The sequence below is a fragment of the Schistosoma haematobium genome, chromosome 7, assembly GCF_000699445.3.
Source record: "Schistosoma haematobium chromosome 7, whole genome shotgun sequence".
NCBI lineage: Eukaryota > Metazoa > Platyhelminthes > Trematoda > Strigeidida > Schistosomatidae > Schistosoma > Schistosoma haematobium.
Window position 1 is genome coordinate 14,234,415 of NC_067202.1, and position 17,882 is coordinate 14,252,296.

The window sequence follows — 17,882 nt, forward strand, 5'->3', positions numbered from 1 at the left end:
TTTACTTTTCTTGACAACTGGATCTGTTTTAGATTACTGATAATTCTAGCTAAGACCAGTTCGTGATTTAAACTATGAAAATCCTACAATCTCTATAAATCTATCATTACTGATAATAATTATTCCCTAACTAATAGTGACTAGCTTAAAGATGCAACTCCTAGAGTTTCAATCAAAAGCCTTGACCAGTGGAGTTCAACTGTTTCGAGTGCAAAACAGTTATCCACCGCAAGCAATCGATGAGGGTTGGACAATATTGTGAATTATTTAAAGTGAGACATTTTATATTGTTGGATATCGGATCAGTGGTTTAGAGGTTAAACGTTTGGGCGTGAGACTGAAGGCTCTGGGTTCATTTGTCGGTTCCAGGGCCTTGAATGCCCGTTGCTTAGGTGTCGGGTACTAGGACCAAATAACCATCCAGGGCTTCCAATTTATCAATAGTGTTCTAGCTAAAATCAGTTCGTGATTTGAACTATGAAAATTATAATTTAGCCGATCAAATTCCTTGGTTTACCTTCAACGTTAAACTTTGAAGGTCTATAATTACAAACAGCTACGTGATTCTATTTACTATTTTGCGAATCATATCTGTTTTGTATATGAGATCTAGTTGTGATGTTATTAGAACTCAAGCGATGTCGATCAAATTGTTTTTATTACACGTAATAATATCATATGAATATTTAGATCACTAACAAATTTATTACCTGGGATTTACTTAACTAATTCCGTGGATTTATACATCATCAGATCTGCTACCGAACGTGATGATTTATCAGTTACAAGCTATTGTTTTTATCTAAGAATCACGTCTGTAACAGTTTATCTGCGTGTTAATATCCTGTTAAATTATTTATCAGTCAGTAATCATCTCACGTAAGACCTGACATAACATTGAATCAGTGGATGATGTTGCCATACTTTATGTTACCATAATAAGAGAAAATAAACTAGATACATAGCAGATTATGGAAAATAATAGATCGTGATGATATTTATGTTGCTTGAATGTCAAGCTTGATATGAAATAAAGAACAAATTGTTTGGAAACTCGATAACTGATGCAGTTTGCATTTACGATTAGTTGATCACTGAATAGTGACCAATGTGATGTTTGTCTAATCCCTTTGTGTGGATGGAACTCTGTTGATGAAGTTGCAATGTGGTCATTCTTTATTTATTTATTTATTTGAACACATAAATGTCGGTACAAGGGGGCACCAAATACATATGCGCCACACAAATCTCATTTGATTTGTGTGAGTGCTGTGATACTGCCTGGGTGCCCAAACCGAAGCAGGTGGTTTCCTTAGGAGGCCATGTGAGAGCATTTCGAGAGGCCGTACCAGAGCATTTGGGGGCAATGTGGTCACTAGTTTAAGTGATTCGACCTATGGTTGGTTGGACGTAGTCAACAGGGAACAGTACTTGACATAGGTTTCGTGTTAATGGGAACTGATCAGTAAAGTATACCTCTGATCATCAAGGGACTGACTCAACCCTCTTCACTCAGCCTCACAGTTTGAGATGTCACTATTGAGCTATTCTGGCTTCTCTGCTGACGACAACCTCTAAGCACCCATAACATACAGTTACATTTATTCGTCTTCATATTTCTATGTTGCAATGTTCATAATTTTTTCATCTGCCAATTTAGTTCGTTTTCGGATTTACCGGATATAATCTTCACAATCATCAATGTTGCAATTTCAATCTCTTTACGTTTTTCACCTTGTTATTTCCCTCTTCACTGTGACACTCGGAGCCGATTTACACGAGATTGTTTATGGCTAGCTACTGCTTCTTTAGTTCTTTCTTAACGTACTGGTCTCGGGTCTTCCGTTGATTTCTGTTTTCTTTTAATTGTTACGGTGTTCTTTGAGATATGTTATTAATTATTGGTCGAAGTTAGGCATGTAAACCATTGGATGCCAGGTTAACGACCTAGAGGTTAAGCATTTGTGTACAAGATTGAAGGTTTTGGGTTCGACTCCTTGTGATTGGATCGTGTGTACGCACTACGGAATAGACCGATACTAAAGCGAAATAGCCGTTTACTGCTTCGTCGTTTTTAATGGATGTCTAAAAATATCAAGACAAATCCCAGAGTAACGGAAAATATAGCAACATTATCAAAAGTAGTCATTGGGTTGTTATTTCAATAATCTCCACAAACCCTTCATACTGATATCAGTTAGTTATTTAACTTATAACTGCTAATAAAAATACAGGTATTCGTCAGGCTGCAGCATCAAATGATCCTGTCACTCAGTTGAATCAATGCTGTCGTGACCTGAAAACCAGTCTAATCAAAGGCCACGAGAATTTTGCCGAAGCGGTACAACTATTGAATAAAGTTCGTTCTATCCCTGTTCGACTTCCTCAGTTAGCTGAAGCTTGGGATCTTATGGATTGTATTAAAAAGGTGAGTGAAGTTAGTATTTTGACTTTCTTTGTATATAATGTGATTATTGTAAAATGTTACTATCAATGCTTTTTTATTTTGTAATATTTTCATCGTATATCTGTAGAATAAAATGGTTGATTATTTTTTTAATAACATCTAATGGTATCCCATAGTGATGTTCACAGTCGTTCACTTCCATCTGTTTAAAATCTCTTCGCAGGATGTACCTAAATACATATCATTATTCCCCGTTAGATTTCAACCTCATTGCCGCTGATTCAAGTTTTCTTACTTACGTGTGTTGCCTCTCGTTGATGATAGGCATCGACTAAAGATATCCAATCAACTCTATCCTGCCCCCTCCTTTGTATTTATTTGGTGCTATTCATGCTTTTAATGTCTGTTTCCAGTTTCCAACTCCATATGTTCTTTGATCTGCCTCTTTTCCGCCTTAAAGATTCGTGATCAAAGCTTGTCTTGTGATGGAGTTTGATTTCCTTGCAGCGTCTTAGCCTGAAGCTCTTCTAGAGTTTCTGCTGTTCCCAAGCCCGGATAAAGGAAGAAGATTAGGCATGAGCATTAGCAACCCCCATCTCACAATAGAGAGAGCTCTGCTAAAAAGCAGTGACCAGAAATAATCAGTCTAATTACTATCAAATAATAAGAAACGTAACTTTGAAACTACAGATGGTCGCCTTCCTGGTTTTATCTTCGAATTACGCGACCAGATCATTATGGAGTCAGGATCAAGGATGCCCGCACTTTTTATAGGTATTAATGTATTTGCCAATAGTGTTTCTTCAGTTGAGTAGTGTCAATTAACGATAAAAATTCTGTCAAGATTAAATCTCTAATGAAGTACGTACTAAACGCTACATCAATATTTCATTTTTAAGAAATGCCAGATAATCTCACTTTTAGTTTGTTTTTTTGAAGCATAATTTAGGTTGATTTTAATCTCTCAGTCATATGCAACGTAGAGTCTAGAACATATATACATCAATTCAATGTGTCTTACCACATTATCACAGTGAGATAAAATGGTCAAGGCAGATTCATGAGTAGAAATATTAACACAGTGTCATTAGTAGTAGTAGAAAAGAAAAGATTATAAGGATATTTCGTGATCCGGAAACTAAGAGGATAAAACCGTTAATAATAATTGCTGACGATTCTGAACTTGTTGTGTCTTTATGGCTCGCTAGTTGCTACGCAATTTATTCGCCAATCAAAATACGATTTATTCACATTCGTACTGTACTAAACCAATGACATTCGACCGGTCTGACCAGCCTGGCGTCCTAATGGTCGTTTGCTCGCCTAGCCCGTCAAGCTAAGTTCAGAATGCCACTAACAGCCTCCACTATGCGAATCATTTATTTCAGACCGCAACGCACCATAAAACAGAAAATAACATTCACACAATAAAGCCACTAAGTGCCTATGAACGTGGGAGACAGTAATTAATAAACTAAGTATAACTTAGGAACAGTAAATCGTTCAATAATAATCTATAGGTCAAAATGAAGCTTATAATAAGGGGAATATAGATATATACAATCTAATTACTGAATAGTTATACCATAAGAATATATAGATAATATTATTCCATTAATTCGTCTCAGAAGTTACTCGTACTTTAATCTTCACTAGGATATAACAGAAATACGTCACCTAAAATCTCCCATCGCTGGTCACCGTTATCACACAAACCCTAACCAGGTCGTATGCATCTATTTACATGATTTAGTCCAGCAGTTAGTAACTTCATGGGTTGGTTCCATGTTAACTGCCCCTTAACTTTCTTCCAATCTATTCCTAGTCCAAACAACATCACTCGTCGAGTTAGGTGGTAGCCGGGCATATGAAACAAATGTTCCAACCACCTCAACGGACCAAAATGTCGATAGATGCAAGTGTTCATTGTGAATATCTATAAACGAAGCTTTCTTCAATCAATTATTATTGCCCTTGGAAGATTAAATAACTTCCCATTATTATTATTTCTCAAATTCTTTACCCTTACTTCAATATATTGTAAAGTGTTTATAGCCAAATCTTCCTTCATAGTCGTATAAATAAACTGAATTAGAATATGTTAATGCTAGAGTTCACTAGAGCTAATTACAATTCTGTAAGTTTCAACTCACATCATTGCTGCAAACTACTTTTGTTCTACTCCTCTTAATAAACATATTTGATTCAGTGATATTCTATAATCAATCATTCATCAAATTTCTTCTATTCTCAATATTTATTAATATTTCTTTTAGTGTCGACGGTATAAACTGTCAAATGAAGTTCGTGAAGCTGCTCAAACAACATTTCAATTTTTTCAATCTTTACAGGCGAATACTACCAAAGAAGAGGTATATAAAAGTAGTATATTCTTTTCCTTCCAAAAATATCACTATAATAATTCTTGTTAAAAAAAAATGACTTTATATATTGAAAGGTTCCCATTGACTGATCAGTTCCATTTGAGAACAACTGAAAATTTTCCCTAATGCAATCCATTGAATAGGAATTCAAATAAACTGGACATCTAACACATAACAACACTACCGATGGTTAGAGACTTTGAATGACATGGTTCAAAATCGTTTGCAATGGCGCAGGTGCATCCACTCTTTATGTTCTCCCAAATTATAGTCTTCTGAATTCTTCAAATCACTTTTTTCTCTTTGCAAATTTATTTCACTGGATTATATTCCTTGAATAACATCTTTAAACCCTAATCATTCCGATTACTGCTTATACTTTTACTAACTCTACCACTACGGGATTTAAATCGACAACTGCATCTCTGTGCTAATGTGGTATGGGAACTCGAACAGATATACGTATGTACGTACCTACGCATGTACGAAGTTCTACATTGTTACTGACTGACATAACAACACTGCGGGTAATAATAGATACTTATAATATAAAACAGAGGAGCTAGCACTTTTAGTATAGAATTTATATTCCAAACAAAAAGTGGAAAGTCGCAAAGGTACAACTCTGTTTACATAGTAACATAAAATGACCTTATGGCAAAGCAGTCTGAAAATAATAATAATATTATGATATTATGGAAATAACCAAACAAACTAGATTATCTGGGCTCTCATATTGGCACAACAATTTATTTTGATAATGTAAACAGTATTTTCCAATCGATCTCTTGATATGATAATAATAAGGCGTGACTATTTGACGTTTGCCCTAGTTTCTTAGAACAGTAATTTGAATCTAATAAGAATTTAAGCCTTTTCTATAATCAGTTTATTATATATACGTACATACCTAATGAAATACAAGAAAGATTCTTACGCAATTTCATATTATAAGTTGTTATGCAATCTTAAAACTATTCATATTTTCACAGAAACTATCTTCAAGAGTGTAGTATAGTGATGGACTTAGAACATCTGTGACTACTTTTTACACAGTCAATTAAGAAATAGCGATTGTTAATGGATAGTTAATGAAAAGAGAATAAAAAGTTGTAGACTGATTTTAATGAATCTTTTAAAATCTACAGGGTAATCTGTCTAAATGGAAACAAGATAACGATATATAAACTTATTATGGATTTAGTCTGTCTATCTTATCGGACCATTAAAAGGATGTATATAGATTTTTCAGAGTCATCCACATTGTTCCTTCTGTAAGGGTTGACGGTTTTTCTTCATGAACTGATATTATCTCTAACATATAAATGCTTTGTAGCTATATGAATGAATAAATTTAGCGGTGAAAAGAAAGTCAAGAGATGATATGTATTTAGCTCGTCCATAAAATATATTACCACCTGCTTCGGTTTGGGCACCCGGGCAGTATAACAGCCCTTACACATGTCAAATGAGATTTGTGTGGCGCATATGTATTTGGTGCCTCCTTGTACCAATATCTATGTGTTGAAATAAAAAAAAATAAATACAATCATTTGAAACGGTTTGAGTAATGCACCAAGTTATTTTAACTGTTTCCTACACTTGTTATTTGAAATTTGGGCGAAACACTATAAGTAAGTTCTTGATTACTACTGGCTCGTCACTGTACAATACTTTTAACAAATATATATATATATATATATATATATATATATATATATATATATATATATAGCTTTACTCTAATATACAGTAAAATTTACATTTGGAGAAGCAGTTACGTAACATAATCAGATAAAATATTTGACGTTATAGTAAGGTATAATCAGAGATAGAATGGTAGGGGGCATGGAAACAAAAATACGATACAGGTAAAATGTAAATATAGAAAGTAATGACATTGAAGAACAAAATGTTCAGATTATAGTAGAAATATGGATTGTTTTTTCTCATACCTAATCCTGGCTTTTCTAGATGATGTATAGCAAAAGATCTTGGCAACGGTAAGGTGATGGGAGCTATATCTATTTTTAGTCAAGTTTCTATTCACTTTGTAAGATGACTTTGAATACTTAGCCTGTTTTTAGTTGAATGACTTGTGCTCTCGCATGACGTTCAATTATAAAGTTTCCTATGGATCCGTGGTTTCCGCTTTTCAACCAAGTTCAATAATGTCCCTACAAAGAGCGCGCATCGAATTACCTATATATACCTAACTCCACTAACGTTTATCCTTTTATTACTAAAATATGGTAAACTATAGATTACTAACCACTTCACTCTATGGTTGCTGCAAAGAACGTACTATCCACTATTATTATCATCCTGTAACAAACCAGTTACCTAATTGTTCTTATCAGCAATTAATCCAAGAAATGTTCCATTGATTCTTTTTTTAGAAAAAGATAACAAATATTCTGCATTCGGTGGTTTAAATGAAAGTTAAATGTGCATTTATTTTCAAGTCTTGTTACGGTATTATCATTTTTATTATCCGTTTAATTTTCTGTTAGCGTTAATTATTTGTTATCAGTTAACTCATCTCAACCATTGTCATCTTAATTCCCTATTACTCCCCAATTCGGTTTTATAGTAAGTCTTTCTTTTTCAAGATTTCGAAAATAAGTTATTCATAGCGTCTTAGATTGTGATGCTCAATGACGCAGATTCTAATCTCATGGAGATTATTAACCCCAAACTGTTAAATAACTACTGTTATATGAAAGTTTTATTCATTATTCTAATGTTCAATTAACAGAATTAAAACATAATTTGTTTATTCTTTTTATAGCTCTCTCAAGCACAGGCACTTATTGCATCTCATCAAAATCGTATTCATTCAGTTCAAGATTCTGTAATGGAAAATACTTCAAAAACTGATTCATTGTCCATTTCCGCTGATGTTGATAATAAACAAACACTACAAAATAATACAAATTCAAATAACAGTTCCGAATCAACATCGGATAATACCACCACCACTACTACCAATACTACTACTACTATTACAATTGAACCTGAAAATTTAACAGCTGATTTAGAAGCAAAAGTCGATGATGTCCTATCACGAATACGTGCAACAGAAGAACGAATGGCTGCTGCCGCCGTTTCATCTACACGGTCTGATACACCATATAAATCTATATCTAATCATGTAACCAATTCCTCTATAAGATCTACAGGAGGTCGAATAATTAGAGCATCGGCCGTCGCTGCCGCCACTGCTCATATGCATGATGAAGAAGATGAAGAATCGGTCATGTCACGTGTCGAACAAGTAGCCGCTTACGAGGCAGGCGCAATAAATTATCCAAACCCAGCCAGTTTAGGATCTCCACCCCCGCCTCCGCCGCCCCCTCCATCATTATCTTTTGGCTCTGTTGGTCCGTCTGACCAACTTGAAGCAAAGGCATCCCCTAGTGTTGACCATCTAGATCTTGATTCACGTATACAATTGTTTATGTCGGCAGCTAGTTCACAAAAATCTGCCAAGTCATCTAACTCAAAACCTGTAGTCACTGTAGGTAAATCAGAAATGACACCTACAACACGATCTCATCACATTCAGCCGAATTTAACGAGTGTAACCTCATCGACATCGTCGGCCTCCACTTTATCTTCTACAGTTGCATTATCATCGTCATCCAGTCTATTACCAGTTCTTTTAGCTAAGCGTAAAGTAATAGCGGATAAGTTAGCTGCAGTTAAAGCATCTGGTTCTCCGATCAAATCATGTCATCCAGTCACTTCACCATTACCATCACCAACATCCATTAATAATGAATTCAATATTGTAGAAAAAGTATCCTCTTCAGTTACTATTACACCCGCTAGTACTACTACTACTACTGCTACTACTATTCATACACCTCCATTATTGACCAAAATGTCGAATACTGCAAAAATGCCTTCGAAAGATGAAGAATTGTATGATTTATTAGGTGTGTAAATTTTTAACTGGTCTCCTTTCATTATTGTTATTGTTATTATTATTACTATTTTTCATGCACAGTTAACAATATAATGATATTTATAATATTCTAAAGGTTTGCTCTCTCTCTCTCCCTCTCTGTGTCTATACACACATAGATATGTATTTATATTATCTATCCTATGAAGATTGTGTTCATAAACAATATTGACTTATTAATTAGCCTCTTATCTAAATTATTTCTGTGTATAAAACAGTGTATCTAATAATGATATATAAATAAAGTTTGTATATCATCACCAGTGTATAAATACAAACTGTCGGAGATGAACATAATTGTTCACTTTGAAAATAAACAACTAAACTCTGTATCTAAATTTTACTCAAGTGTTTGTATTCACTTAGTATACTTCTTATTGACTAATTTGTAATTTACAGTTTTAGGATCCTTCGTGTGTGTGTGTGTGTGTGCTCGCGTACGTGCGTGTTTACCATTACATGGTATTGTCAATTGTCGTTATTATCTATCAACACAATTATTATTACTACTGTTTTCTTTAATCTCCGTAGCTCCATAAGCCTATATATATATTCACCAATGTATCGTATCTGTTTTGGGGAAATGAAGTCTCTCTTTCTGTTAGCAAACTATTTACACTCTTCTTCCTCTCTCTTAGTGATGGTTTTTCGTTGTTGTTGTCTTTTGTACTGTTCTTCTCTTTGGATCTTGTGTTCTGTGTATTCTTGCTTTATTTTGTTCTCTTTCTCTCCCTGTCACACGCACATAAATCTGCATATACATTTCTATCATACGTACGGATATTCAATATCCATTCTCATAAATTACAAAAGTGTTTTCTTATTTTTATGTGTATAATTTTAATAATTCCTTGTTTCTAACTACCATTTATAATTCATTGTCTTCGTGGTACTTAACTAACTAATTAACTTGGCTTTATTTCATTATAATCAGAAATCATAATAAAAAGAAAACTGAACAAAATAAATGGAAAGTTTCATCATGGTATCTAATGAGTTGTATGTACAACTGAAACGTACAATGGCGTATTGTATATTGGAGCATATTCTTTTTTATTCTTACAGCAATTAATTACATAGTTTCTACTTGGAATACAAGCACACTATGGTATATAAATCTATTCTGTAGTGTGTGTGTACATGTGAATGGGTGATATACCCTTTCTTTATTACAGGTTTACATGTTCATCTCTAGACATGGCAACATATTTCATTTCAAGCAAATTCCACATTTAAAAACAAAAAAACACATTTCCTCAATATCAGGTAAAATCTACTAGTTAACACTATACATTCAATTAAACAGAGAATCTATACTTGAATATATATATATATATACATTAACGTCTATTTCTAGTTAAGAAAAGAGTCAGTACAACAAATGTATCTGTTTTAATCCCAACATATTTTTTACTGAAGTATATTTTTGTGTGTTCGATGATTAACACCGAAATAAGGATTATTAGAAAAAGGGAAATTATTATAGTCGAGTGATTTTGTATATTCAGTGTTGTTTTTATTATTATTATGATTATTATTATTATTAACAAATATCTAGCTTTTTGGTTAATAATAATTGGTTTAGTGAACTATGTACTGTAACTATAACTCACTAATGCTAAGATTTCAACCTCACTTCATCAACTTTAATTTAAGGAATTTGATTATGTAGTATTATTGGCCCCGTTACATTTAGAAGGTGACTTAAAGGTGGTAACTACACTCATCTAGTAACTAAGTGGATAACACTTTAAAATTACAATGTAAATGATAAATTAATTAATCAATGATTAATGCTTACCATTATTCACAAGTGGTGATGGAATATATCCAGTAAATAGTTATCTCATCGCTTTATGTGTAATATGAATCTCTTCTATTTATAAATAGTTCTTTTCTAGGTTTCTATGCATAAATGGTTACATTCCTTTTTTTGAAAAATCATACTCTAAGTAGGCAATATATTGATATTGTATGAAATTGACTTATAATAAACTTGACTTGTTCACTAAAAGCATTTCAGTTTTTAACCCCTGAAACTATATTGAAATTATCACCTGTTTGATTGATTATCTTCTCTGTAGTAAACACAATTGTATCAAATGTTTACTCCTCATTTCAACATTTGATATCCGGTATATATGTTTACTCGCTCTGAGAGTACTCCCGATATCGTTTTTTGTTGTTGATGAAACGTCGCTTTTTTTTCCATATATGAATTGTATTTCCATTATCTCATAGTTGAATTAGTATGGTTGTATTTTAAAGATTCAATTTTCAGTCATCCTACTAGCATGTGTTTATACTCAATTTCATATTTAATTAAGCATTATAAATATGAGATTGTTTATTTACACATAATCTATACATAAGTAGATACAAATCATTCATGTTCATAGTTTGTATTGTTGATGTTGACCTCAAGACTCTTCATATCAGCTATTTTTCGAGTATGTTTACAAGGATAGTTGAATACAAAAATTGAATCTTTATCAGTGTTTGTTTTTTTTTCAATATTGGAGGTTGTGGAAAACATTGAATGTCGTGGAGATCACGAACTTACATAAGTTGGACACAATCATTAGAAACCAGGAAATGCTAGACAGCCGTTCTGTCCATATCTAGGACTCATTCGTGGTAGTATATATCCATGACCGAACCAATGGGAATCGAACCCAAGACTTTCGGTCTCGCGTGCAAACGCTTAACTTCTAAACCATTGAGTCGATCGATATCCAACAGTATTTTTATCTAACTTAAATCCATTCACGATTTTGCGAAACCATCTATTGTTTTCACTAGGTATCTTTCTCATCCGATACTGTTGAACTCCACTGGCCACAGCTTTTTATTTTGTTATTGTAATAAAACTTGATGATTATGCAATGAACAAATTATCGAACAAAATTTATTCTCGGTATTCATATCAAGGCTAACCGTACACCAATATAAATATAGTTCATTCGTTCAGTTAGTTAATACGCTAAAAACGCGTTTTCAACCTAAACCATAAAACAAATTACGTTTGTACACTAAGTATTTTAATAAAAATATCATCTTATGTGAAACGCTCATGACACAACACTAACAAGTTCAGAAGTGTTGCACAGAGAATACTGACAAATCACCCTTTAGACTGGTTTGGCCATGTAAGTTATCCACTTTGCAATGGAATAGTACCATGATATAATTATGTTTAGAATGCGACGAAAAGATAATATAACCGAATGTATTTTAGGTAGATTATTGGGATTGATAAATATTTGTGATGTTAGGACATTTGTGCCATAGCATCTCTACTACTTAGAAATCACATTCCTTTCAGGTGTATTTTCTTGTTGCAAACAGTTCTTCTATAGTTACACTTGCCGCTAGTACATTGAGTATGGTCGTATATCTTGTGAAATAACCACTAATCTGTAGTTGATCATAAAATTTAAATATTTTCTGTCTAGCCATCCCCATTCCGTTTTTAATGTACAGTCTGTGTTAACCAACTCAGTGTGTTGGTTTTGTCGATGACCGAGAGTATGTGGCATATGTCATAACTACTTCAGTCGCCAAAGATTTATAGTCTCATCAAAGAATTTAATATTTCTACTGAAAATTTCATGTACCCTTTTCATTAATCTTAGTGTTCATTATTTTAACTTGTCCTGTAAATAGCTTTACGGAGTAGATAGTTGATTCCAAATGGTTAAATGTTTTTACTAGTAATTTTCAGTATATCTGCCTTCGGTTATTAATTTGTTCACTAATAAGCCACCATCTTCATTAGATTTCATGCGGTAGTATGCTTGTCGATTTCTTTTAACTTATTTGAAATTAGACATGTCAACCATTGGATAATGGCCCAGTGGTCTGGTGATCGAGCCTCTTCTACAACACATAAAAGTCGTGGATTCGATCCTGTGTTTCGGGCTCATGGATACGCACCGTCACTGAGGATGAAACAGTTTTTACAGTGTTTCCTAATTTTCATTGGTTGTCTAACTAAAACCAGTCCATGATGTTATCTACAAAATTCATTCATTTCTACAAAATCCTTATACTGTGTAGTTGACTTAATTGGCGATAGGTTGGTCCATTTAAATTTTCCTTTCATTTATCTTTGGATACTTACGAATTACGTATTCACTATGAATTATTCTTGACTGATCATTTGTTTGCTGATTCATAAGCAACTATCATGTTAACTTACAACCTTGGGGTTTTATTACAGTTCCGGATGTAGGCAAAGAACTAGGACTTGTTCCTTGTACTATTTCAACTAATTTTATTTCGAAAAATGGTTACTGATTACCTAAAAATTCAATTCTCATTAAAACCCGTGAAATGGTGGGAATTCGGTTTTCTACTTCTTGGGGGATATTAAAAATATAGTACTATTATAACTTAATGTAGTAGTATCTTTTCACAACTGTCTTCTCAAAACAATACGGTATTGTTGAATGTTTAGGAGAACATAGGATTTTAATTAAGTTGCGTAAAGAAAAATTTTCTACTTATGAGTTACATCGGTTTAAATCTTCGATTGTTGTATTAAGGCGATTTGAAAAGATCCGCGATTTAAATGTTTAGACCTTGATCAAATAACCTATCGGATTCACCTTAGTTAACGCTGTTTAAACAAGCAATTGTCGTGGTAAATTTAATTATTATATAAGTAATGGATCTCATCCTGTTTGAGGGATTTAATAGTATAACACTCAGCATGAGACTGAGCGTCCCTATATGTTGTCGGGTTGTGAATTACAAATTAAAACAAAATGGTAGCCTATTTTTCAACGTTCATTCAGATAATGCTTATCTGTAGTGACAGCCGTTTTCAACTTTAACTAAATTAGTAGAGTTTGCGGTAAGAAGCGGTGTAAATAATCAAGTCAGGAATATAAATATACCAATTAACTAAAGACAGGATTCATGAGGTGGTTGCTAGGCTATCACAAATTTTCGGAATTTCATAGACGTAGAGTTTTGAACTGAACCACCCGACAGTATCGTACTCGTTGTAAGACCTAAGAATGCTGCGTTTGACTAAGTAACGTCATGTTTCTAAACATTCTCAGTGTAAGACAAGAAAGTTGTCCACTCTTCACTGAATTTCGAGTTTATCTCTGTTCATCACGAAAAATCTTTGCATATAATCTGTTTTATATTTTAATTGGCAATCAATTTAGATGAAAGTTTAGATATTCTTCCCCAGTGATCGCATATTAAGGATTCGTCACCAATGAAATATATATTGTACTAACCAGTTTTCTTGAAATTTTGTCCTCACTTTGACACACGTTTCATTCTCTGGTGATTACCTTGTTCTGTTAGACTATCTAAGATTTCATAGTTTAAGTCACAAACCCATCTTAACAGGACCACGATTGAGAACGTGTAAGCAGTGGGAGGCCGTTTCGTCCTAGTGTGAGATTTTACAGTGGCAGTTGTCGGGGATTTGACCCAGGACCTCCCGTCTCGACTGTGATTGCTTCTCTAGATCACAGTTAGCTTCTAGTGGTGTTCAATCATGTTAAATATGGTACAGTTATCCACCGTAGGTGACTACGTAATATCTTGAATGGGTTAAAGTTAGACTTGTGCACCATTAGGTACCAACTCAAAGTTTTAAAGAGTTAGCGTTGACGTGCGACATTTAAAGTCTTGTACTTGGCCTCCTTTGGTGCGATCATTAATGTGCATATAAGGATGAAACAGCTATCTAATGCTTGCTGGTTTTTGTTGGTGATCTCGCTAAGATCATAATAAACATTTTTAATTATCTTGCCTTAATCAATCTAATAATTAAAACAATGAATTCAATTTACCCTCATATTTACTTTAATAGTAACGGGAATATTTTGAATTCGTCTTCACTTGTTACAACTAGATTTCACATTCTGAAATTTTTTCTTAGCTGTTTCTGTGTCAATTGCATAGGTGCTGTATTATGAAACAAGAAAGAGTTACTATCGGTTTGTGATTTTCTAAGTCATATCATTTATGTATAATAATCTACTAATTGGTAAATACACGGATTCAATTATATTATTCATGTTATACATCAAGTCTATAGTTGGTTTTCGTTCTTAGAGATTTCCTACGTTTTATATTAAGATGTTTGTTGACAATCTTTTTCTCTTTATTTAATTTTCAGCTATAATCCCAATTAATTTTAGTTTTTTCAAGGTCTCATATCTAGACGTTAATTTAAATATTTTAATGAAGTGTTTTACACATCGAACGGCTTCGATACAACACAGTTAGTATCAGTTCATATAATCGACTTTCAGTCATTTTTTTATCTATGGGGGGCTGTTGACTCGATCAAGCTAATGGAAATCAAAGTAGGTTCATTACGTTTCGAACCTGCAACCTAGTGGTTGAAATTCTAGCACCTTAATCTTTGAGCTATCGCTTAGATACCCTCAGGCGTATTCATAAAGATTTCTATACTTCATTGTTTTTTTTTAATATTGTGTACATCAACACTAGAATTCAATTGCAACTCCATGACAAGTTTCAAATTTTTCGCGAACATTATTCCAACTTCAGTTAGACTTATGGTTAGACGTATCTTTACTAGCTTACTATTCAAAACATAAGCTTTTTGGTCAATTGTTGATTTTTTCTGCTTTTCAGTTACAGTTTTGATGAGTAGTTTAATTTGTTTTTTGTTATTCAATGAACTATTACTGCCTCAATGGCAACGTTTCATACTGTCAAGGTGTGTAAAACAGATTCGAATCCCATCAGTTCGCTCAATAATGTACGTACACCTTGGTGACTATTTGTGACAAATATCACGGAACTTAGGTCAATCAAGATATCCCGTTGACTACCTTCTACTATCATACATTAAAAATATAGTGCACGCGATGTTGAGTTACGTAGATGAGTGGTGATACTGTAAATTGATCAAAAGAATTTTATTACTAGACAAATATGACATATAATATTAATCAGTAGTTAACCATCTTTGATTTTCTCATTATATATTTAGTTTCATCTAAATACTTATGCTGGTGTAAATTCACTTGGTGTTGTTTTTACTTTTATCCTCCCATTGTTATTTAGGACTGCAATTGATCAGTCTTTTGTTGGCAGATGAGCATCGTATGAGGATTGCCTCGACATAGCCTTTAGTGACAAGCTTTTTAAGCGAAAATGGATAGTAGCTAGCAGTGGAATCCATAACGCACGTCTCGTCCTATTTGGGACTCGAACTCAGTGTCGTTCGCTTCAAACGCCATCATATTATCCACTTAGCTACTGAGTCCTTATAACCACTAGCTTGTGAGATGGTATTTAAAGCGAACGGTACTGGGTTCGAGTCCTGGGGTGAACATTAACTCTGAGATGCAGGTACACCCAGCTAACGGGTCCCAAATAGGACGAATTTCACTGCTAGTCACTATCCATTTTATGCTGGTGTGTGTTAAAGGTCTCACCGTATAATAAATTAAAACCCGAATATTTTCATATTATGTCGTGTTTTGTGGGCTAAATGATTTAATTTTAGAGCTGTTGTCGTCGTCATATTGAACAACAGAACAATAATCATAGTCATTCATTTATATTGCAAATCTTTTTCATCATTGTCAATTTGAATTGTAAAATGTGATTAAAGTTTGGATGACGGATCAATAGTAATGTGAGTTAAGTGTTTGCTAACGAAATCGAAGATTCTTAGTTCGATTCCTGCGTGTGAAGTCGTAGATTAGCACTGTTGAAGAGTCCTTCACTAGTATGAAATAGGCATTCAGTACTTCTAGGTTTTAATATTGATCTAACTTAGATCAGTTCATGATTTCAATATATGTAACCTAGTTTACAGTTAGTAAATAAATATCACTATTAAATTATTGTTTATAAAGAATGTAAAACTCCCTTAATCAATCAATATATATTTAAGTTGTTATTCCTAAATACTTGTTTATCATTTTCACTATTTTTGAACTGACCTACTAGTAATTTTTTGTTAGTAGTATGATAATTGGTTATGCTAAATAGAGAAAATTCAACTTTTATTTTAAGATCACTCACTGAAGAGAATGGTGGATGTGTCGCTCAATTTCGTGGATTAATTGAAGTTAAGCAATAACACCGTTGGATGCCAGCTCAGTAGTTTCGAGGTTAAGCGTTCGCACGCGAGATTGATGCACATGGGCTCCAGTACCCTGCGGGAACGAATGGCGTATGAACCAATCGTTGGTCACCGGCTACCATGGGACTGCATCTCCTTACGATGCTCCACTGCCTTGTGGGTTAGACCTTTAGGTCAAAGGCTCGGGGAGTGGCCCCCTAAGATAACCACCTGCTTCGGTTTGGGCACCCGGGCAGTATCACAGCCCACACACAAATTGATGAACTCTTTATGCCTACGGAAATTACCTTTCTTGCTTTGAAAAACAAACAATTGATTCAGATTATTATCATTACATTTATTGTCATTATTAATACTGTTATTATTATTACTAGTATTATTGTCATTATTGTTATTATTATCATTACTATTATTATTTTCCACATTACTCACCCTCTTTTATACTTATACAGCGGCTCGTCTTTGGCGGAAATCCGACTGTATCTATACGTTCTCGAGTCACTGTCCGGTTTGAAAATTGTATGTTACCACCGAATACGAGGACTGAAGCAGATTTTCTGAAACCACGTGCACCATTCAAACTGGCTGCCTTCAACGTTCGCACATTTATGCAGGTCGGACAACAGATAGGGCTGGCTATGTCTTTGGAAAGTCTTAATATCGACGTGTGTTGTCTATCCGAGACCCGTATTCAAGACTCTGGCGAAGTACTACAAATTCGATCTCCATCTGTCGCTTCGAAAAGCTTGTTTTACGTGCGCTTATCCGGGGACCCTGTGGCATCTTCGTCTGGTCTTGCTGGCGTTGGTGTCGCACTAAGCGCTAGAGCTGAGGCAGCACTAGTCGATTGGATCCCCATTAACAGTCGGTTATGTGCTGTTAGATTAGAAAGTTCCATCAAAGTGAGAAGAAATCGGCGTGAGAAACGATGTCTTTTCGTCATCTCCGCCTATGCCCCGACAGATTGCAGCCCGGATGCAATCAAGGATGAGTTTTACCACCAGTTATCAGTTCTTCTCCAGA

At 34.1% G+C, this 17,882-nt stretch overlaps 1 protein-coding gene across 2 annotated transcripts in view; it reads left to right on the forward strand.

Moving 5' to 3' along the window:
• Positions 1 to 17,882, forward strand: part of HDGFRP2_1 (Hepatoma-derived growth factor- protein 2) — a 68,234-nt gene that overhangs the window by 22,777 nt on the left and 27,575 nt on the right. Inside the window, exons 9-11 of one of the 2 annotated variants that reach the window (XM_051218054.1) lie at positions 2,235 to 2,428; positions 4,684 to 4,779; positions 7,583 to 8,732. In XM_051218054.1, the coding sequence (XP_051064488.1) occupies positions 2,235 to 2,428; positions 4,684 to 4,779; positions 7,583 to 8,732 (1,440 nt within the window). Of the gene's footprint in view, positions 1 to 2,234; positions 2,429 to 4,683; positions 4,780 to 6,525; positions 8,733 to 17,882 lie in introns of those variants that run through there. The other variant, XM_051218055.1, reaches the window with a different exon arrangement.